The 24,255-nt window shown below is 31.6% G+C and overlaps 1 protein-coding gene across 1 annotated transcript; it reads left to right on the top strand.

Moving 5' to 3' along the window:
- The first annotated feature begins 103 nt into the window (after positions 1-103).
- Positions 104-22,863, top strand: LOC126740994 (heat shock 70 kDa protein cognate 5). Its single transcript, XM_050447226.1, has 13 exons — positions 104-330; positions 548-600; positions 657-926; positions 8,283-8,430; positions 8,487-8,647; positions 8,707-8,872; positions 8,928-9,088; positions 9,151-9,474; positions 13,054-13,187; positions 13,759-13,890; positions 13,965-14,131; positions 14,189-14,350; positions 22,390-22,863. The coding sequence occupies exons 1-13, from the start codon at positions 238-240 to the stop codon at positions 22,477-22,479; spliced, it is 2,061 nt and encodes a 686-aa protein (XP_050303183.1). The 5' UTR covers positions 104-237; the 3' UTR covers positions 22,480-22,863.
- The last annotated feature ends 1,392 nt before the right edge of the window (positions 22,864-24,255 follow it).

Genomic DNA, 24,255 nt, shown 5'->3' on the forward strand with positions numbered 1-24,255 from the left:
AGAACAGATTTGACGCGATAAAGTTGCATGCAACTCTTATTATCGACGCAACATATCGATACCGTTTCTCATACGTACCTGGTTACATAAAAGACTGTCACATGTCAATTTTTTTCCACATTTTCGTCGTTTCGCGGAACTCGAACATCGCGTTGAGGTGAAATCTCAGCCGGGAACACGTGAATTCTAATTAAAAAGTATTTAAATCGTTCGAATTTGTAAAAATAAAGTGCAAAAATGTTATCGGCCGCCAGAGTTTTCACGAAAACCGCCGCACAATGCTCCAAAACTTCGCAATTCATCCGGAAGTTTAGCCCTTTAATCAACTCGGTAAGCGTTGTGAAATCGTTTTGATTTTTTATCTTATTTTACTTTAAAGTCATTTAAGCAGTCATAATAGCCCTCCAGTTCCTCTCTATCGCTAAAAGAACATTATTGTGTAAACGTTTTACCCAAACATTTACTTCCCAAGCGAAATTTCTAGAAGGAACATTTTGAGGTTATGTATGATAAAATTGCATCACTAACCCTTGCCCTCATGTTTTAGAATTTCACCCCCGGAGCCGCGCTATATCCCGCTTATGATCAATATCGTTTCAAGTAAGTGTAAAAAATTCTACCATATCAATTATATTCTTAACATACTTAACCTTTAGGTCTGATGCCATCCGAGGAGCAGTCATTGGTATTGATTTGGGTACCACCAACTCTTGTGTGGCCGTCATGGAAGGAAAGCAAGCGAAAGTAATCGAAAACTCTGAAGGTTCTAGAACCACCCCATCAGTGGTTGCCTTTACAAAGGATAATGAACGTCTTGTCGGTATGCCTGCTAAGAGGCAAGCAGTTACAAACTCTGCTAACACTTTCTATGCAACTAAAAGGCTCATTGGGAGGAAGTTTGAAGATCCAGAGGTTAAAAAGGACATGTAAGATATTAAATTTCATCTTAACATTTTGTTTTGTTCCATATCACCATTCTCTTGCATTCTATTACAATTGAAAACAAAACATTCACTGCAGTGAGGATAAATATAAGAATGAAAATTAAACATTTTACTTTTTTTTATCATCATCTTATTTCTATAATACTGTCTGCATCTGCTGGAATTTGTGTTTTTTCTGTATATTTTAGTACAAATAAAAAAAAAAACACAGTTTATTACCATTCCTTTTAATATGTCAGACTAAGATGGGTACTTAAGATTAATTATTTTATTAATCTATAACATAGTATAGTGAAAACAGTATGGAAACTTTTTAAGATAAGAGTATATTTGGTCTCTTATTGCAGCCTACATATAATATTGGAATAAAAGTTATATCTATTTATTTTGTAAACAAAATTTTTTGTGTTTACAGATTTTTTCTTCTAAATAATAAATGATTTTCAAGTAAAGGTTGAAAATAAGTATGGAAACTTATTATTTTATAAAAAAATGTGTTATAACCATAATGACATACAGTTTCTTTAGTATTTTGTAAAGTAACTTTTTGGCATTTAAAACTGCCTGGCATCTTCTAAGCTATTTCTAGGGGAGTTACTACTTCTTACTTCTGAGCGACCACTAATTTTATGATATTAAATAATTGTTGATTTTTTGTAACAGAATGGCTCGAAATTCATTGATCTGAGGCGTCCTAAATATCTTCAATGGGATTAGAGTCTGGGGATTGAACTGTATTTAAATCAGTTAGATTTTTTTTGTGAAACAAATTTTTTACCAACTTGAAAGAATCTTGATTCATTGTCCTGCTGAAAAATCCACTGCAATGGCATATTCTCTTCTGCAAGTAGTACCATCTTGTTTGCTGATATTTTTTTTATATTGAAAGGGGTCTATTTTACCCTGCATTTAAATGATTGGCTCTGCCCAAGATTAAGAAAAATAACCCCAGATCATTATATTCCCTCTTCCATGCTTCACAATAGGAGTTTGGTACTTTGCTTTAAATTCTGCACCTGTCAGTGGCCTTATATATTTTCTGCCATCAAATCTAAAGAGTAAAAATTTGCTTCACAGAACGGTATTCTATTTTTCTTGACACCACATAAGATAAACTCTAGCAAATTCCATTCCTTCAAGCCTTCATATTTTTCTTAGATAAAGGAGGCTTTTTAACAGCAATTCTTCAAATCTTAGGTATGAGTCAACCAAAGCATAATAAGCATCCTTGGCCACTGTTATATTTAAGCTATTTCTAATCACTCTGATTGCAAAACAACTTAATACAACCTGGAGCACAGCCGCTCAATATGTTTGTCAAACATCAACCTTCTATTGACAACCAATCCAAAAAATTTATTTGAATCTGTTGCAGTAAGAAACAATGCACCCAGGCAGACATTATCTAAAATATATTTAAAATTTAAAATATTTGTCTTTGAAACATTAAATGACAAAAATGTACTCTTTATTTAATTGCTGACCCTTAGGATGCTGTACAGGGTGTCCCAAATTCTATTAAATTTAGGCAAAGTTATGCAATTTGGTGCTCGTTAAAATGTCCTTTTAAAATTTCAAAAGTTCCAAATACTTCTAAAAATATTTGGAAAAAACCGATTATTCGCGATTTCATTTTAATTTTTTTACGACTCTATTTGAATAGATATAACAAAATAAATTACTCATTCTCATTGCTACTTTCTCTATTTTTCAAAATGGTGTCGTCAGATTTTCAAACCGACATTTCGTATTTGAGCTGTCATCATCAAGTTTGTTTTTTTTAAATAATTATATTAAATGTCTTTATTCTTGTAAACATATATGTTTGACAAAAAAAGGCGAAGTTTAGCTTTACATAGCTACTCTACTTAACCATTAACTAAGTCTAACATAGAGAAACATGATAAAAAAAGTGAAAGATTAAAATTAAATTAAATCTAACATGCAACAACACTTAACACATAAAATATTATTAAGCAGGTAAATAATATTTTTAGCTAAACGTAACACATAGCAGGTAGTAACTATTCACTAGATAGAAGAAAGGATTTAATCGATTTCTTGAACTTCAATAGGCTCATATTCTTAAAGTTGTCATTTAGCGAGTTATAGGTAGACGGAGCGATGTATGAGAAACTATTCGACCCTGGATTTGTTATTACGGATTTTAATCCCATTAATGGATATTTCCATTAATATAAAATTTTTCCAACACCACATAATACCTACACAATACACATAATAACGCATTAATAAAAAAAGCTTAAACACTAATAAAAAGAGGTTCAAAAATAACACAATTTAACCAAATATTCAAATAGTAATCCGCCTGCTTGCATGCATTTTGCATGATGCATTTTCGTGTCAGTCTGAATTTTATGGATCGCACGCTGAATAATCCTTGCGGGGATAGCCCTGATCTCCCTTGTTAGGTCTTGACATAAGGCTTTCAGTTTTTGCAGAAGATTTTGTGGCGTATTTTGATAAAGACGGTTTTGAAGAACTCCCCAAAGAAAGTAATCTAAAGGGTTTAAGTCGGCTTCTAGCGGGCCAACGTACGGGTCCTTGGTTTCCAATCCATTTGTTTGGGAACAATTTATTTAATAATTATACATATCATAGTCTTCTAGTTTATGAGATCCCAATGGTGAGGCTCGAATTTGGGACACCCTGTTCATGCTCAATTTCATTACTACCAAACACTTTTGGGAGATTCACTCCTTTGCAAATTTAAGGTGTGCTTTAACGATCTTCTTGCTCAGAAATGGTTTTTTGAGAGGTTGATGGCTATGAAGAAATTTTATAGCTAACATACCATTTCATCAAGTATCCACTCTATAGAATTTTCAATTCGTGACACAATGTTTTTTAATATGTTGTTTTCTTGTTATTTTACTTTGATGAATCGCTTCTTTGTAATAATTATATTGTGAACACTCTTGTACACACTTTTTGACTCTATAAAGTAAATGCCAAGAAATATTTTCTTGAAATGTTAACAGTTCCATTTTTGTCTGAAAAAAAAATGTCTTTTTTTTTCTTGTTTTCAAGTATCAGCAAAGAATGCTTTTAACTGAAAGGAATGTTCAAATAATACGAGGGTAAATGTACTTTTGCCGGTTATTTATTTAATAAAAATGATTACTGCAAAATAAATATAACTTTACATCAAGGATTCACGTTCAGGCGGCCGGCAGTCCTTGGACGGTCCGGCCTCCCAGTCCGGCTATTATCGTCGCTCTCTACACACGTACAGTTTGTTGCTAGGGTTTCTGTCGTCCGTTTTTTATCCGATGCGATATTTGCCGGACGTTTGGTTCAAATTCAGTACACACAGTCAGTTAATGATCGACGACATGTCACAAGAATACGCTGCAGCTATTGTCATTATATTATATTGTCACAAGAACGAAAGAAAAGGGCAAAAAAAAATGTGGGGGAAGGAGTGGTTAAAAAAACGTAGTTCCTTATCACATTTTGAACTTATACGAGAACTGCGGCAAACAAGCGACAGTGATTTAAAAAATTACCTTAGAATGGACAATGACTGTTTTCAATACTTGAAAAGTAAGCGGGAAGCATTCTTGCGCTGAAGAAAGATTGTTAGTGACTCTAAGATATTTGGCAACAGGCCGCAGCATGGAAGATCTAAAATTTACTGCAATTATTTCGCCCTAAGCGTTGGGAAAAATTATTCCAGAGACCTGCAATTCGTATAGTTAAACCCAGAAACAGTGGGTTTTACTATTTCAACTATAAGGAATATTTTAGTATTGTTCTGATGGCCCTTGTAAATGCTAACTATAAATTTGTTTATGTAAACGTTGGTTGCAATGGTAGAGTATCGGATGGTGGTGTATTCGAGTGCATCGGTTTTCGTGACAAACTATTGAATAAATCATTAAACTTGCCAGATAACCAAAATACAACGGAAAATTTAAATTTTGTATTTGTAGCAGATGATGCGTTTGCATTGAACGAAAATATATTGAAATCATACCCTCAAAAAAATTTATCTCCGGAGCAGCAAATTTTTAACTATATCGTTTGAGCAGAGCAAGACGTGGAGAACGCTTTTGGGATTCTTGCAAACCGTTTCATAGTCTTTCATACCGCAATAAATATGGATCCAAAAAAAATTGATTTTATCGTGCTATTCAGCTTGTATTAGCTTGCGTACTATACAATTTCCTACATAAAAATGTGCCGGAAAATGCAAAACAAAATCGTGAAAAATATAAGAACGATTTTATTACTACTGGTAAACTATCATGGCAAGATAATTTTTTGTAGTTATCGGTACTGAATTGGTAATTGTGTATTACTATTTATAACTATTTATTATAATTAAACACCATGGCTTTGTATTATGTGATTATAAAGAAAACATAAATATAGTGAAAGTGAACGCCCATAAACATTTATGGGCACGGTACATTTCAATAAACTCCTTTGTAAAGTCTGGATTGTTAGCCATTACTTTATAAACGGGTAAAAATTTTAGTCTAGAGTAAAATCAGGCCGGCCGGCAAATAACGTCCACAAAACACTACACACGTTGAGTTTTTAACAATTTGCGACGAAAGACAGGCCACGACCTGTCCCCCCACTGAACGTGTGTAGCGAGAACTGGCCGGCCGGCCGCCTGAACGTGAATGGGTACCTTAATGACTAATATTAAACCCTAAATGGGTAAGGTACAGAAACATGCAAAATAACAATAATAGAAGACTACAGTTTTTTTTTTTAAAAGCAGTGAGTACAAGTTTAAGGTTCCTAAGTAGAAATAGACAATTATTTACATGCATCTGAATGTCAATGGATATAAGTTTATTTGAATACCAAATTTCTAATGCAAATATTACATAGATCTATTCTGACACCAGATAGTGTGGACTTTAAGGTGACAAAACTACTGAATCTTACAGGAGATGATATACCAGCATTAATGTTTAAAGGATTTTTTTTTATTTAAATATAAAATTAAGCATTTGCAGGGCTTTGGAAGTTGTAGATAACAATTTTAAAATTTTCCAAAGATTTTTCACGGTCTTCATTAAGTGTAACTGAACACCATCTATATTAGTCTAACAACACCATCCATAGCAGTCTAAGAGCTGGCTATGTAGATCAACAGGTCACTTGGTAAATACATATCACATCCACCAGACATCTGCCCCTTGCTGTGTCAGTAACAACCGATTCTGCATATAACAACATTTAGTATTTACTGAGTGAAGCATTGATCTACTAAGCCAGCTCTCCGTCTATAGGTGCTAGGTTTTACACTCACACAGTCACAATCTCTGTATGAAAACTTTTATTAATATTTAGAGGGAAGTAGTTACAATCGCCCACTCTACAAAGGTATCAAGATATGACTGTATTGATGTATCTTTTTTATTATTTTTAGTGATAGATTATCTCCAAGCAGTAGTCTACTTATTATGATAGTGTAAAATTTTGCTCAATTTGACACATTTGCATAACTTATATTTTAGGGATCAAGATTCCTATATTAACACAGATCAAAGCCATCTACTTCCGGCAACGAAATGATAAAAGCCTTTAAATTCAAATAAATAAATAAATAAGGCCTTTATTCAAGTATTTCTTTGTACATACAATGCAAAAACATATGAAAATGTACACTCACATCATAGGCACAAGAATGGCACAACATTCTTTCCCTCAACCAATTCGCCAGATATTAAGTTCATCATCTTTAAATGTTAACAGAGAAAGTCCAATAGAATGCTTTTAAGAGATAACACTGAGGATAAAGCAGTTTTAACCAAACATAACAATATAACAATGCAATACCATATATATACAATATATCTGTCACTAAAAAAGTCCTAAAAATCTACTGCACATCTAATAAATACCTCTTGTACTTAGACCTTAAATAACTGGTATTGCATACCTTAAATTGAAGAGGTAAATTATTATATAAGTTAACACAATTATAACTGAAGCTCTTTTTAAAAAAAGAAGTTCTATGTTGTGGCATTGTTAAATAATTTTTATCTCGTAAAGAGCGATTATGCACAGCCTCCCTATAAATTAGTTTTTTAAACAAATATACTGGTTGTTGACACATATTTAGTTTTCTAGAAAATAGAGTCAAGTTAAAATTATACCAGTTATCACACTTAAGCCAACCCAACTCTTTTATATTTTCTCAGACATGATCAAATTTTCTTAATTTATAAACAAATCTACAGCATGTATTCTGAACGTATTGTATGCGTTTTTTATTTACAACATGTATGAATGAATAATATACTATAAAACAATATGAATAAAGACATAATAAGTGACTCGCACATTTTTTTCTGGTTTTAAAATTTAAAAGGTGTCTGCTAGCATATAAAAGCTTCATTCTCACATAACTTCTTTTTAGTAAAGATTTTAAATGTTGTTCAAAATTAAGCGGTACATCTATACACAAACCCAAATTTTTACCGCAGTTAGCAAAAGTCAACCGAGTATTTTCAATCTGAATATTAAGTTGATCCATGAGTATGCCTCGTTTCTTTTCAGAACAAAACAGTAACATTGCAGTTTTTGCAGGTTTAATTGTCAGATTATGTTCTGTTGAGTATTGCAAAATATTAGATAAGTCTGAATTGAAAATCTCAACAGCATTATCAGGACAGTCTGGATTAAACTGAAATAATAATTGTGTATCATCCGCATATGCTTGCATGTGCGTTGATACAATCGAAAACATATCTGCAGTATAAATAACATACAACAAAGGGCCAAGTATGGAGCCTTGTGGCACTCCTGAAATAATTTTTCTACTCTACAATGTCTTATGACCTATCCTAACTACCTGCCTTCGACCTGTTAAATATGACCTAAAGAACAGTATTTCAACCTCCCCAAAACCATAATATAAGTTAGTCCTATGGTTGGAACCTTGTGATGTTCAAATTACGATAAAAAAAATCTTAGAGAAATTAAAAATAAAGAGTTTTGGTTAGTGGTAAAACTGTCTTGTAATTTAATTTTATAATTTAAGTTGACTCATTGTAAGATTAACCTTTTTTTTTTCAAATTTTAGGTTAAAACAGCTTTTACTAGATTTTTCTTTATCTTTAACAGAACCTTTATTTATTCATTTATAAGTAGAATAAAGGCCTTTTTTGGCATTATTTAGTTATTGGAGAGTGCAAACTGCTGTACTAAACACTGTATGATTATTTTATATTTAAATAAGTGTGAAGTAAATATTAAAATATCTTATTGCAGGTTCATTTAAAATCAAAAGTCTATAGTGCTAGTTGCCATTTACATTCAAATTAAGCTTCTAACAACATTTTTTTCTAGGAATAATGTGTCTTACAAGATCGTTAAGGCTAGCAACGGCGATGCCTGGGTACAAACTTCAGATGGCAAACTCTATTCTCCCAGTCAAATCGGTGCTTTCGTTTTAATAAAGATGAAGGAAACCGCTGAGGCTTACTTAAACACAAAGGTGTGCATTAACATTGGCTCATGCAGAATTTTTATTAATAAAAAAACATTTTTTAGGTAAAAAATGCAGTAGTCACAGTGCCCGCCTACTTCAATGACTCTCAGAGGCAAGCGACCAAAGATGCTGGACAAATCGCCGGTTTGAATGTACTTAGGGTTATTAACGAGCCAACTGCTGCCGCTCTCGCATATGGTATGGACAAGACTGATGATAAAATGTAAGTTGTCTCTTATAATTAGTGTTGTTTTGTTATTAATTAATTATTGTTGGTTTTAGTATTGCAGTTTATGACTTGGGTGGTGGTACTTTTGATATCTCCATCTTGGAAATTCAGAAGGGAGTATTCGAAGTGAAGTCTACCAATGGAGACACTTTCTTGGGAGGTGAAGATTTTGACAATGTTTTGGTCAATTATTTGGTATCTGAATTCAAAAAGGAACAGGTAAATACTGGTAAGTTAATTAAGTGGTGCGGTTGTTTAAAATTTACTGTTTTAGGGTATGGATGTGACAAAAGACCCCATGGCAATGCAGCGTTTGAAGGAAGCAGCGGAAAAAGCCAAAATTGAACTTTCCTCTGGCTTGCAAACCGACATTAACTTGCCATATTTGACCATGGACGCCTCTGGACCCAAACATATGAATCTCAAATTGACTAGGCAAGGATTTTCTTCGAATAAACGACTGAATTTCATATTTTAATAAAAAATACTTTTTACAGATCGAAATTCGAAAGTTTAGTGGGAGACCTGATTAAGAGAACGATCGCACCGTGCCAGAAAGCCATAAAAGATGCGGAAGTGAACAAAACCGATGTCGGTGAAGTTTTACTCGTAGGCGGTATGACCAGGATGCCAAAAGTTCAACAGACTGTTCAAGAAATCTTCGGTAAGGCACCCAGCAAAGCGGTGAATCCGGATGAGGCTGTGGCTGTAGGTGCGGCTGTACAAGGCGGTGTGTTGGCTGGAGACGTCACTGACGTATTACTGTTGGATGTCACTCCTTTGTCTTTGGGTATTGAGACTCTTGGAGGTGTTTTCACCAGGTAAGCAAGAATCTTATTTAGGCAAATGCAATAACTTCTCAATTACGAGTGGTAATAAGTAACGAAATGGTTGTACTATGTTTCGAAAATGCATAGATCAATAAACCTCATTAAGTATGCCAAAAGAGTACAGGGTCACCTAACAATAATTATGGAACTTGTGCATGTAGTATCACCCGGTTTTCAGATAATTTATGGGATTTGCATTTTGATATAACATTATTATGCAACAATTAATGAATTATTGAGATCAGAGGCATCTTTTTTCTAAAAATAATTAATAATTATATATTTTAAAAAAATATATAATTTTGTTAATGATGCGTTTAATGAAAGCAAAGATAAAAAAAAGGAAGACATAAAATGAATTTAACTGGAAAAATGGTATTAAGATAGGCAGATCCTAAAAATTTGGCCGACAGTTTTAATAATTTTTTTATTGATGCAGGCTCTAAAATAGCAGATACAGTAGCAAAGGCGTCAGTCCAATTTAAACTAAAAAATGCATGTCAAACATCTATGTATTTACCACCTGTGACAAAAAATGATGTAATTAAACATATAAGCCCTAAAAAATAACTGCTCCCCAGATAAGGATGGAATAACATCAAAAGTAATAAAGTCTCTTTATTGGTACCTATTAAAACCTCTAGTACATATTATAAATCTAATATTTCAGACTGGAAAAGTACCACACCAGTTCAAAGTATCCACCGTAAGTCGCATCTTTAAATCAGGCAAAAAACAACACTTGGAAAACTACAGACCTATAAGTACCATTTCTAATTTTGCCAAAATCTTTGAGAAATCTCTTAAAGAAAGGTTGACATCCTATCCCTATCTTAACCATAACAATATTCTATCAAAAAACCAAATTGGATCTACATTTGGTATGAACACCATGGATGCCATGTATGAGCTTGTGGGTACTATAACTGAACATCTAGACAAAAATAGTAAGTGCCTTGTGGCATTCCTGGACTTATCAAAGGCATTTGATACAGTCTGCCATTCAATCTTATTGGAAGTTCTGGAAAAATATGGTATACTAGGAAACGTTTTGTTACTCTTAAAGTACTACCTATCAAATAGGGTACAATACACCAAAATTCAGGATACTATTAGCGAGCCAGAGATTGTAAGGACTAAGGTGCCACAGGGCACTGTGCTGGGACCCATACTATTTAATATCTACATGAATGATATAAATGAGATAGATTTACGTGGGAAGTTTCCTACGCAGATGATACTTCTGTGGTTTTCTATGGGGACACATGGGAAGATGTTAAATCAAATTTTCAACATGGTCTGGCCTTAATAAAAAAAATTTTAGACACCTTTAAACTCACTCTAAATAGCAAAAAATCAAAGTTCATTACATTGTCTATAAAGAACACTGGTAGCCCAGATTTCCAAAATATTAAAGTCAACAATATAGAAAATTCTATTGAACAGGTTGATTCAATTAAATACTTAGGTGTATTCATAGATAAAAACTTAAAATAGGTTAATCATGTAATATATTTAAAAAAAAAATTGGAGCACTAATCCATAATTTTTATATTCTTAGAGAAATTCATTCAAGAAAAGTACTGATTTTGATATATAAGGCTTTGATTGAACCATTACTAAGATATGGAATATTGCTCTGTGCAGCTTACAAAAACAGTATTGGTACACTTAAAATTGTACAGAATTCAATCATAAAAATAATGTTTAAAAAACCCAGATTGTTTTCATTTAATGAATTGTATAAAGGTGATATAAGTGATATTAAGACAATTTTCATTGCAACATGTTGTTCCTATATACATAAACATCATTCTAAACAAACAATTACCAATCATCATCATCAAACCAGGTGCAATTTAAATAAAAATATACTCCTACCTAAAGTAAACCGAACATTAAGTCAGCAAACAATATTTTTCTTGGGCCCCAAATTTTATAACCTATTGTCAAATGAAATTAAGCAAGTAAAATTTTTAAAAAAGTTTAATGTCTTAGTTTCTAATTATATTAAAGTAAATAAAACAAAATTTGTGAGCTAACATATACTTTATTTAATATCAATTTTTTTCCAATTAATTTCTTGATTTTTGTAGGATAGATATAATGATCTACATATAATGAATATTATTATGATTAAGGGCCAATCTCTAGAGCTCATTATATATGCATTATATATTATTAACTTAGTTTTGTGTGATATACCTATACATTATAAATTCAGTATTATATATGTAATTATTAGATACCTATACTAACTAATCCAGCTTTGGTAAAATCAATTTTTACTGTATTTCTTTGTAGAGAGAAAATTTTATGTATATTTAAGTTGAAGTATTGTTTTGAATCATGTGGCACACACAGATACCTCTGTATCTAGGTGTCATTTATGTCTATTGTATTTATATACTGTGCATTATTACCTAATAAATTGAATTGAATTTCAGACTGTCATTGTTGGAATGACAGGGAATATTCAGTCTTAAAATGTAATGTTGGGGTCTTCTCAAAATGTAGATTCTAATAAATTGATTTTCCTAATTTTTTCAATGTAAGCTGTAGAACACTTCAAAGAAACTTTTAAACCATTTAATTAAGTTTATGTGACCACTAGAAGTGGAATTTTGATTTAAGTTGCCTGAAACTGTATTTCCTCTTGAACATGATTTTCAGAAACTTGGATAAAAAAGCTTCTAATGCGTGGATTTTTATGATTTCTTTAATGAAAGCTGGAGAATATAGGAAAGAAACTTTCAAAAATCAAGCCTATGTGAGCACTAGATCTGGAGCTATGGTTAAACTTATCTGGAACTGTCTTTCCTCTTAGACATGATTTTTAAAAACTTAAATCATAGAAGTTCTAATGCGTGGATTTTCGTGATTTTTTTTAATGAAAACTAGAGAACATAACAAAGAAACTTTTAAAACAAAAATCAAAACGATTTTAACACAAGTGGAATTATGATTCAAAGATACCTAAAACTGTCTTTCCTCTTTGACATGATTTTCAAAAACTTGGATAGAAAAACTTCTAATTTCTGGATTTTTGTGATTGCTTTATTGGAAGTTGAAAAATATAACAAAGAAACTTTTAAAACAAAAATCAAGCTCATATGAGCATTTCGAACATGATTTACGGAAACTTGGGTAAAAAAGGTTCTAATGTGTGTATTTTCGTAAATTTTTAATGAAAGCTGGAGAATATAACAAAGAAACTTTTAAAATCAAGCTTATGTGAGCACTAGAAATGATTGAAGTTACATGACACTGTCTTTCCTCTTGAACATGATTTGCAAAAACTTGGATAAAAAAGCTTCTAATGCATGTATTTTCGTGATTTTTTAATGAAAGCTAAATGATATAACAAAGAAACTTTCAAAATAAGAATCAAGCTTATGTGAGCACTGGAAGTGGAGTTATGATTCAAGTTACCTCCAACTGTTTTCCTCTCAGACATGATATTCATTAAACTATAAGCCAAATTAATACTGAATTTAACAATTTAAAACTCTTACTGCTTTATGAAGCATTATACTAAACTAACGATGTAAAATATAATTTTTTTCCCAGGCTGATTAATAGAAACACCACAATTCCCACCAAGAAATCCCAAGTATTCTCGACTGCCGCCGATGGCCAAACCCAAGTGGAAATCAAAGTGTTCCAAGGAGAAAGAGAAATGGCCGCCAACAACAAAATGCTAGGTAAGTATTTCATGTTAAATTTAAATGAAACAATTGCTTTCCATGTAATATTATATAATTGTAGTGACTCTTTAGTTAAAGTCATGTAAAAGAGTGATGAAAATTTCTATATATCCTTGAAAAGAATTTTAATTGGTCATATTTTTTGAAAAGGAATATACACAGATTCCAATTTCCTTTGGTGTGTATCATGTAATAAAAATTTCGGGTTGACTCTATATAATCAAAATATAATATTCCAAACAATATTAAGAGTGTTTATAGTTAATAATAACATTTAAATAAATGTGTAAAAACTTATTTTCGAAAATAAGACAAAACTTAAAGGACTCTTTATCTAGGCTGGATTTTTGTGTAAGTGAACATTTTTTTTTGTAAAAACAATTAGGAACACATGCAGATATTCAATTACCTGGGTGCATAATATAAAAAATTTCTTTCTTGGAAAATTTTTTACTTGGAAATTAAATGTTGACAATACACATAATTTTTCTGCACAGACCTGAATTGTAAACAAAATACCCCACTTAAGATTTCCCTCAAAAACAGAGAATACCTTATTTGATTTTAGGTCAATTTTCATTGATTGGAATCCCCCCGGCACCCCGAGGAGTGCCCCAAGTAGAGGTTACCTTCGACATTGACGCCAACGGTATCGTACATGTTTCAGCTAGAGATAAGGGAACCGGCAAGGAACAACAAAGTGAGTACTACTATTTAAAAAATTTACATTTACTTTATAGAAACAAAATAAATTTATACAAACTCAATTTTCAGTTGTTATCCAATCATCGGGCGGTCTGAGCAAAGACGAAATCGAAAATATGGTCAAAAACGCCGAACAGTACGCGCAACAAGACAAAGTCAAGAAGGAAAGAGTGGAAGCAATCAATCAAGCCGAGGGAATCGTACATGATACAGAAACGAAAATGGAGGAATACAAGGTGAGTCATTTAAAATTTTAACTTTGAGCTTTTATGGTTAAATTAAACAATTTTAAGGCCCAACTTCCAGAAGAAGAGTGCAACAAGATTAAAGAAGAAATCGCCAAAGTTAAGGAACTTTTGGCCAAAAAGGACGAGGGAGATCCAGAGGAGATCCGTAAGGTAACCGGTGAATTGCAGAAGAATTCGTTGAAATTGTTCGAGATGGCTTACAAAAAGGTGAGTTAATTTAATTTACACTGGATATAGTATAAAAAAAACTAATTAGTTACCTATTTTGTTGAGTATTGCGTTATTACTCGATAACTAATGAATTTTGAAAACGTTGTATCATTGAAATGAAGAAGAAAATCGGCCTACTCACGTACTTAGAAGACGATTTTTTCTTAAACCCAGGTTTAATATATTTACTTGAAAACTGGTTTCTTCTATTCAATATCCTGCCTAATTATGAAAAAAAGGAAAACTATTTTTTAAATAAAACTGGCCTTTCCTTCTTTTCGTGTGTAGAAAAATAAACCTGGGTAGGATAACGAAAAAAAGAGAGACAAAGAAAAACTTAGCTGCTGGATATTTAAAAAAAAAGCTATTATATTTCAATTAAGTAGAAAACCATAAAAAAACTGTAAATGGGTATATAACATATACCGGGTGGTGCGTCGCCGAGCGGAACATAGGAAATCCCATGTAAATTTTAAGGGGGTCAATTATTGGCTTCCCTGTACATTTTATAGAAAAAATGTAAGATCACTTTTTTAAGAGACCAATCTGGCAAACAAATCAGCAAAGTTTCAAAAAATTTTAATAAGCGAATTTTGAATTATTCAATTAAATGTAATTGCAAAATTAGCCAATTTTCGGTTCAGGTAAAACCAAACTGGCACTAGTAAAATGAATATTGTCACTGACGTGAGGAAGAGTGAGGACAGTCGATATTTGAAAACAAGTATGAATTATTCAATCGACGAAAAAATGAGATTAAAAAAAATTATTATAAGGATTAAAAAATTATGTTCATAGATCATTTAAGATTCGCTCATAAAAAATTTTTGGAAACTTTGCACGAGGGTTTGCCAGATTGGTCTCTTCAAAAAGTTATCTTACATTTTTCCTGTAAAATGTACAGGGAAGCCAATAATTGACCAGCTTAAAATTTACATGGGATTTCCTATGTTTCGCTCGTCGACGCACCACCCGGTATAATGGGTATGTAATGTATTAGAAAAACAACAAAAAATAGACAAAATTTGGTGGTAAAAATTATAATAAAGACAGGGATATTGCAGAGCACATGAATCAATATTTTTCAACTATTGGAAGTATAGGAAGAAGTAGAACAAAATATTATTAGCCTAAGGAAAACTACCCAACTAGCATTTTTGGCAACAGCTACGTAATCGGTACTATAAAGAATACTTTAAAGTTGTGGTTACTAGTCGCGGGAACCGTTTAGGCACCGTTCTGTTACCACTTTTTTACCAAAATTGGAAATGATTTTGCTGTAGCAAATACGTAATTCTATCGTCCCGGGAACATCTTTTTAACGTCCCATAGTAGTTTTCGGGATGTCATAAAGTAGTAATTGTGCAGTGCTAGTTACTAAGAAGTTACTGAGACAATATTATGCAAACATTTTGATTCTCTTTCTTTGTCAACACAAATAATTTTATATGTCCGTCTTTATTCTAAGTGATGGCGTTGTATCGGGGTTAATCTACCTCATATTGTATTTAATATAGCTGATATTATCGCTTACCGGAGTGAAAAAATGTAAACGAAGCAAATTTTACTGTTAAACATAGGCAATATAGGACGAAAGTAAAGAACGCCTCATTAAAATAATGACTTTTAACAAAAAAATATACCAAGTCTAAATATTTAAATTTAATTTTTTAAAGAAGGTAGATAATTTTTTTCACTCCTCTTTACTCCTATGAATATAAGAAGTCTATAATTTAATAAAAATTGCATAAAATGTAAAAGTTTTCCGATTTTAGCAAATTCATAAAATCGTGCAATACCTTTTCACAAAATGGAGTCAAATAATTATGGCGAATTGTTGTTAGAGTTACCAAGAAGTTTCTTTTGTTACTTCAAAGTAAAAATGACTTAGGAATCAGTAAATTATTTCAAAAAAATGGTACTATAAAGTATATTTTACTGCATAGTAGAAATAATTAGTTAAAGGTAATTTGCTTTAATAGCCAAGGTGGTAAATATTACTTTAAAGAAGAAATAAGGGTAACTATTTCGGTCTTGTTACTGATAATATTACTTCAAAGTGTATTACTGCGTGGTAATATTTTGATGTTCCTATGTAGTCGCAAGAACTTGAAATTTAACTTTTTAATCGCGCTTACTTAAAAGTTCCCATTTAATCGTCCCACCGACCAATATTTTCTACTTTATAGTAACGACGTTGTAAAGGTAATTAGGTCAGGTCGCTAAGCGTTATCAGCTACCATCAGAGTTACCGCAAAGTAATAATTACTATATAGTCAAGTATTAAGTTAATATTACGTATTTCTTACTACTATTTTTTAATTGGCAGTTATTTAAACTATTTTTTTGGTACCAGTTACCGATTTATTACTTGAATAAAGTAATATAGTCAAACAATGTTGTAACCGTAACTAAAATTGCTAGTTGGGTGATGTGGATGAAATCATTAAAAGATATACACATGAAAAATTATTGTGCTCTGGGGCCTGTCAGAATCACTAAAGAAGACATAGGAACACAGCTTAAAATCGTTGGTTGGACTTAGATCGTAGAATTAACAAATATTTTCCAAACTAGTGGGAAATTTAAACAACTATCGTCCCATTTCTTCGTTAAGAATGTAACCAAATCCTGGAAAAGAAAGCCATAATGGAAAGCAGCACTCTGAGAGGAACTGGAGATTTACCAGATTACATAACCAGTGAGATTTAGAAAAAGAGGTACATGATAACTGTGTTTGTTGACTTGTTACATGATAACTGTGTTGCTGAGCAAAAAGCATTTTATACAGTGGAAATTAATTTGAAGAAACTGTGAGAAGTTGAGAAGTTTAAATGGTTATAAAACACGTTGGTAAAAAACAAATAAATCCTATAATAATATAAAACAAAGCAATTAGAACTATCGCACAGAATACCTGTACACAGAATATTCATTCTTAAAAATTAAACAATTTAAATACTTTGTTTCTATCTAAAAATCTAAATTAGTTTAGAACATGCATAAAAATCTTATAAAAACAAATTATGCTGTTAAAGAAAATAAGTACGGTCATGGTTATAATATATGGACTAATGAAAGACTTCGAGCTAATTAGGCATGGACAAAAAAAAGGACAGGACTGTCCAGTTTACCAGCGTATAAAAACATTTAATTTTATAACGAAAACTGTGTTTGAAAAGATAAGTAAAAAATGTTATGTCAGGGACAGAGAGCTAAACAAAAAAAAAAGAAATTCTATTTTAAAAATTATTAATAGTGTAGTATAAGTTCTCGATGCGAAATTTACATTCTAAAGAAAAAGAAAGATCAAGAACATGGCAAAACCATCAGTACAAACAAACTTATTGGAAATATTTTTTTTTTTGAAAATTAAAGAGTGATTTAAAAAGATAAAATACCTTCCAAATATTATGCCATTGCACATATAAAATAAAATTACTATACTGTTCTATACCCAGTGTCAACGATATTACTAGCCAAGCGATAACCCTGTTTAAAAAAATTCGATAATTTTAATTTACGCTTATGTTTCATGATCAAGAGAGATGCCTGATCAGATCTGTAAGGATTTCTATTTTCTTTAAAGCTTTCTACAGAAATCTTTAAACTTAACAATAGGAATCTTACGTTGTTCTCCAAGTTTCTTTGACCTATTTCTAAATGCGATTTTTGATTGCTTTCAAAACAGTGACGTTTTAGCGGCTTTTGCTGATAACTTTAAAATTATAAAGACAATCCATTGCCTAAGGGATCAGTCCCTTTTATTAGTTTGCATAGTGACCCCCTATTGAAGTGTGTTACTTCTTATAGTGTTAGTGGTGAAAGGATTTTCGAGTAATTTTTCAGGCAAATCTTTCATTTTATTTAAGTGATACCGGATTTGTTTTGAGACATTGCAGCTCTTTAACCCATATTTTACCAGGGCATGAAAAAACAACAATTTTTCGAATAGCAATATTTATTATGTATTAAAATAGGTTAGAAAAGAAGATTATGACACAAAAAAAAAATTGCATTAAATCAAAAAAGGGCATGTTGCGTTTTCGCATCATTGGCTAAACAAAAAAAAACGTAATTTAACTTTTTATGGTAACGCTCAAAACAATCGGTATGGAGGAGGGGCACGTTGCATTTTTTACATAAAAATACCGTTTGACTACTACATATTTTGCATCTACGTCTGGAGTGGAGCGATTTAGTGATAATATGACCGATATTATCATATCTTTGCTCAAGAACTGCCCTAGGGGTAGTAATGAATGTACGAATAGAAGATTCAGTTTTTATCAGGCGAAGAGCAATGTACCATTTAAAGTCTAGTTGACTAATATTTTTGTCACTGACAATGTTATAAACCTTCCAACAATTGACTAAAGTGCTATCTATAGTGTTAACGAACAAAGGCTACCACCACTTTTTTCCAGATATCTCTATTCTATAATTGGCTATCCCGTTATCGTGGAGATCTACTCCCCCCATGAATTTGTTGTACATCTTGATAACATTAGGTTGCTGAATAGGATTGTCTTTTTTTGCTTTACGGTCATACCTTTTAGCTCTGTATCTCTGTATAATGGTTCGTCATTGTAATGGTTACTTATTACTGTGACCACTGAATTATCGTTCCATCTAACTAATGAGACCCCACTGACAGTGTCATGTGCCGAAATGTAGTAGCCGCTTTTTTGGTTTAGAAACACTTTTGGTCCCTTCTAAAGGACAGCAGAGGGTTCTGTTTTCCCTTATAGTTCCGCTCGCAAAATAATCTTTATCGGTGAGATATGAAAATAATTGAAACGAAGAAAAATAATTATCAAAAAATACCTGATGCTTCATTGGGTCATTCACTATTAATAGACAATAAATAAATCAACAACAACTTGCCCACCCATACCTAATACAGATTTTTGTTTATTTGGATTTGCTCCTGCGTATGGAATGAACTGATATAAATAACCGTCTGACGAACAAATACACCATAATTTAAAACCAAATCTAACGGGTTTACCCCTGATAAACATTTTGCAGGAGTGCCTGCCAAAGGAAGGAACCATTTGTTCGTCAATGGAGAGACAGTGTGAAAATATACCAAACTGCAACATTTTCTGATTTATGAGATCAAAAAATGGCCTAAGCTTACAAAACTTGTCATTTTTATCTAATTGTGCGTTATCTGACAAATGGAGGTTTTTTTTATATAGTAAAATTTATTTCGACTCATACATTTTTTCACAATGTCTTTCCCCTTGTCTTCATCAGTTGACCAATATAGTTGTGTTTGTGGTAGTTTATGATAACCTGTAAATATTAGCAGTCCTATAAACTTTAATAATTCATATTTATCCAACTCAAAATCATGTCGATTATTGCTTTTTGCATATTTTTCCAAAAATCTTACAATAAGATTTAATACTTGGTCATCAAAGAACAAAAAGAAAATGTCTAAAGGTGACTTTCCGTGGAGTAAATCTACCAATTTCTCAAGCGCAGGGTCTTCATTCGAAATAGGCTGGGACATCATAGGAATTGAACCCTTTTTCCATTTTGGTTCCCTACTTTGAAATTGGCTGGTGCTAGACCTTTCGATTTTCCGTTTCTTTTCTGCCAAACTCTCATCATCAGACGAATCCCAGTCAAATTCATTGTCCTGTCTTATCTGTAATTCAAATGTGCCCGCTATGTCCACATCATTTTGGCTGTTTTTTTCGTTTACAGCAATTACATCGTCATCTATCTGATTATGGAGGAATATAAACAGCATCAATTTCAACTAAAAATACTTAGTAGATCTTACCAACATCTCCGGAATGTTCTGCTTTCAATTCATTTACTACGTCATATAAAGCACTCTCTAGCTGATACCGGTGGCAACTCAAGCGCTATTTCGACCAAAATACAGATAACGTATTTTCCCAGTGATGCGTTTTCGCAACATTTACAATTTGGAGTCAAGTATTTTGGAATTTGTAACATTTTTTTGTTGTCAGTAAAAAAAGGTAAATACACACAATGTGTTAGCAATACGATTCAGCTAAACAAATCTCGCCTGTATTATGCTTACCAATAATAAACAATAATATTCGAAAGTGTGTTTAGACATTAAAATTTTGCTTGAATTGGAATAAAAATTTAAAAATCAAAACACTGGTTTATTTATTGAGTGTTTTAAAAATCTTTTTAATTCAACCTTAGTAAATACTATAGTAACGTTAAATATTTCATTTTTTATTTTGTTTATATTATAAAAAAAAATTAATATGACTGTTGCGTTTTCGCATCATTGGTAAAAAATGGGTTAAGTTGGACACTGTAGGGTGTGTACATTGTTCACTTGTTTGTCTTAGGCTTGAATATGCCTTCATAATCTTATCACAGGGTGCATAACCTACCAATTTAAAGTTAAGCACAAATTTTTAAGAATGTTGACATTTAAATTGGTGATTGCTGATCAGGATTATTTCGACAAGAATAGACTAAATATGGCAGTTATGATTATATAAGCTTGTAAATGGAAACGTAGGTAATGATTTATTAGAGTGCAATAATGTAGCTTTATTTATGAGAAATAAAAGAAATAATTATAACTCTTTTTGCATTCGAGTTAATGCCATATCGCAAGAAATAATTTGCCGTAATGTAAAGTCAAAAGAACCTCCTTACCACAGTGCTGTGAAATAAATTTGAAAACATAGCAACTAGTTTTTACTTCATTGTTAAGGATTTCTATATAATAATACTTATACCATTTATTTTTTGCAACATAAGCACTCCAATAGTCTATGCAAGTAAATGTATGAATTATAAATTGTTCAAAATTTAATCCATATACACTTAAAAATAAGAAAGAAAAACAAATTAATCATGAATTAAAATAACTATACTTATATGATGGCACAGAAAAATATAATTGAAAAAATAATAAATTGTAAATCAGCTGCACTACATTTTGCATTTATTAGCTAATTTCACAAAACATATAGTCTTCTTAACATATTTTTAAATATTGAAGGTACTATTTTTCATAAAGAAGTACTTTTAATGAATCAGGAAAAGTGTTATACAGCATATAAATATCAGAAAAACTTGTTTGAAATAGAGAATTATATGGTGAAGTCCCCTAAACCTTAGGTTTAAGTTGTGGACATGGGTCTATATTTTATTTTATTTGTCAAGTATGGTGAGTTCTTATTAAAAATATTATTGTGAAAAAATAAGAATTAGCATTTACGACTAGCCTGCATGTGACACAGGATCTCATTTTCCTATACCGTAAATAAATCGCAAACATCTTTTTTGTATTTTCTCAACTATATTTGTATCTACCTTTGTATAGACTATCGTAAACATGATCCATATAATGTGTCGCAATAGTTAAACTGACTTAACACTAAAGAATCTGCTAATAAATTTTTTGGTATATTTTTTTAAATGAGGATAAAGCAGATTTAAGGAAATAATGCCCTTTGTATATAATGTCCTATTTGAGGTTCTGTATCAAATAAATTCTTAGACCAAGATTTTTTGTCAAAATTACGTACCCTTCACTTCCATATTAAGATCTAATATTAAATGATCCCTACACTTAGCAAAAACTATTGCAGAAGATTTGAGTGATTGATTAGCAATCCGCGAAGTGCTGAAAACTCTTTTAAATCTTTATTAATTAATCAACGTATAAGAGAGTTATGTAGGTCATAGTAAAAAGTAATTCCCAATTTTTAACAGGCATTGTGTCATACAAGAATATTAATGTATGAGGGACATTACTTGATGAAAGCTTTGAAATGGATATAAGGAAACGTATACATGCTCATAAAACAGAGTGAATATCACAGGTTTATCAGTCAAAATATTTCTCAGGGAAAGAAATATAATGTAATAATTGTTTTTAAACGACTAATGTCCCATATGTCTTTTTTGAGCCTAAGAAAGCTCAAATATATGATCGAAACGTTGCTACTAAAATAAACTACGTTTTTCATTATTGTCCTGACCTCGATCAGTAACTTATGTTAAATATATATTTCTTACAGATGGCGGCAGAGAGAGAAAGCAACCAAAGCCAGAACCAAGAACAGCAACAGACGGAAGAATCGAAAGAAAAGAAAGAGGAGAAGAACTGAGTTTAATAGTTCTTAAACAAAAATGTTTATTTTTTAATCGGACTTTTGTTGGAATCAGTTCGGTGCAGGCAGCTGCACCTTATAATTTAATATAATTCCTTGTTAAACAGGTGCGAAAATGTGATTTTTTGCGCGCGCGATTTTAACGGGGCATAATTACACTGTAAGTGATTGACGTCTGACTGAGTTGGGAGTGGATTTGGAGAGTACTGAGTTGTTATTAGTTCAATAATTTTTTTTATTGCGACCAGTTTTTAGTGTACAGTTTATATTTTTTGTCATAGTTCGAGACTGTGAGTCATTTGGGGATGCGAATTCGTGAAATCTCTGTGTTATTGTTAAATAGTTAATAGTTGTATGTGTAATACAAGTTTGTACAAAATAGTAAGTTGTTTTATTGGATGTTAATTTGTAATTTTTTCAGAGAACTAGTAAATATATTTTTCTACTTCTTTGCGTAAAGTACGTCCTGCATTTAATTTAATTTCTGTACGAAGTTTTGCGACTCTTTGTCACAAGGTGTCTGCGTTTCGACCTTTACAAGATCATTCTCAGAACACTAAATGTTGACTTTTTGTTAAAATGTCCTATATCAGGCCTTAGATTTGGGGAGAGGGAGACTTAATTTTTTTTTGCGTCTTTCGAAATAAAACCAAGTATACAAATTTAAGATCTTCATCAAAATCATCAGTTGATGGCGATTGTGAACATTAACATTCACTCAACATAATATTTTGAAGAACATCAAATGCTTTTGATCTTTTGTAAATCAACACGTAATGATATTTGGAGGTGTTTGCATTAATGATCCTCACGAGATAGACTACAATCTTCTCCAGTGTTTTTCAGACTTCTTTGAACCTGTATATGATTTGGCGGTTAATATTTATTTTCTTGTAGCAGCTTTAAACCCCAAGTTTAATCATAATCAATGCATCTTAAATGTCGAAATTAACAGTAATATAGCTTTTAAAAAAATGATTAATCTGAAGGTGGATAAAAGTTCTGCTCCAGATAAGATTCCCCTATATTTTAAAAAAATTATAATCCCACATATCCACTTTCTTACAATTACTCTATGAAAACTCAAGATATTTCTATAAATATAGTAGAGCCGCATAGGGCATTTCGCGTGCCAAACTGTGATGAAAGCAAACAACCTATATAGGTTAGATGGTATTAAGTTACTGATTACGAAAATCGATGTTGCCCCCCCCCACCCCCGCGTCAGTCACCACCAACCCCTCTTTAAAGGGTAAAATTTTTAAATCGCTGTATCTCGAAAACTAATAATGCTAGCGGTCCACTTTTTTTACTGTTATATTCACAAGTACTTGTAGAAAGAAAAAGGTCATTAGAAATATTTTCATATCATAAAAACTAAAGGAGCTATATTCAAATTTGTATGTTTTTTTTGTTGGAAATTTTAGTTTTTTTCAAATATTTTTTTAACATTTCATCCTACAAAAAAAACTTCAACTATTTTATTATGCAATTTCTTAAGCTTTTTAAAAAGGTGCATATTGTTTGGATTACGTTAACCCCTCCTCTCAAAAAAAAATTAAATAAAATCGATCAAAAAACCAAAAAAATATATTCACACAATAGATTTAACAAAATACTTAGTATAATGTACCGACTTTTTTATAGAAATTTTGTTTATTTATTATTTAGGATAGTAAAAATATAATAATTAATACATATTTTCCCCTCCATCCACGTTTGAGTCACTTCCACTCCCCCCTAAGGGGTAAACTTTTTAAATCTCAGAAACTA

The sequence above is a fragment of the Anthonomus grandis genome, chromosome 10 (genome assembly GCF_022605725.1).
Source record: "Anthonomus grandis grandis chromosome 10, icAntGran1.3, whole genome shotgun sequence".
NCBI classification, from domain to species: Eukaryota; Metazoa; Arthropoda; class Insecta; order Coleoptera; family Curculionidae; genus Anthonomus; species Anthonomus grandis.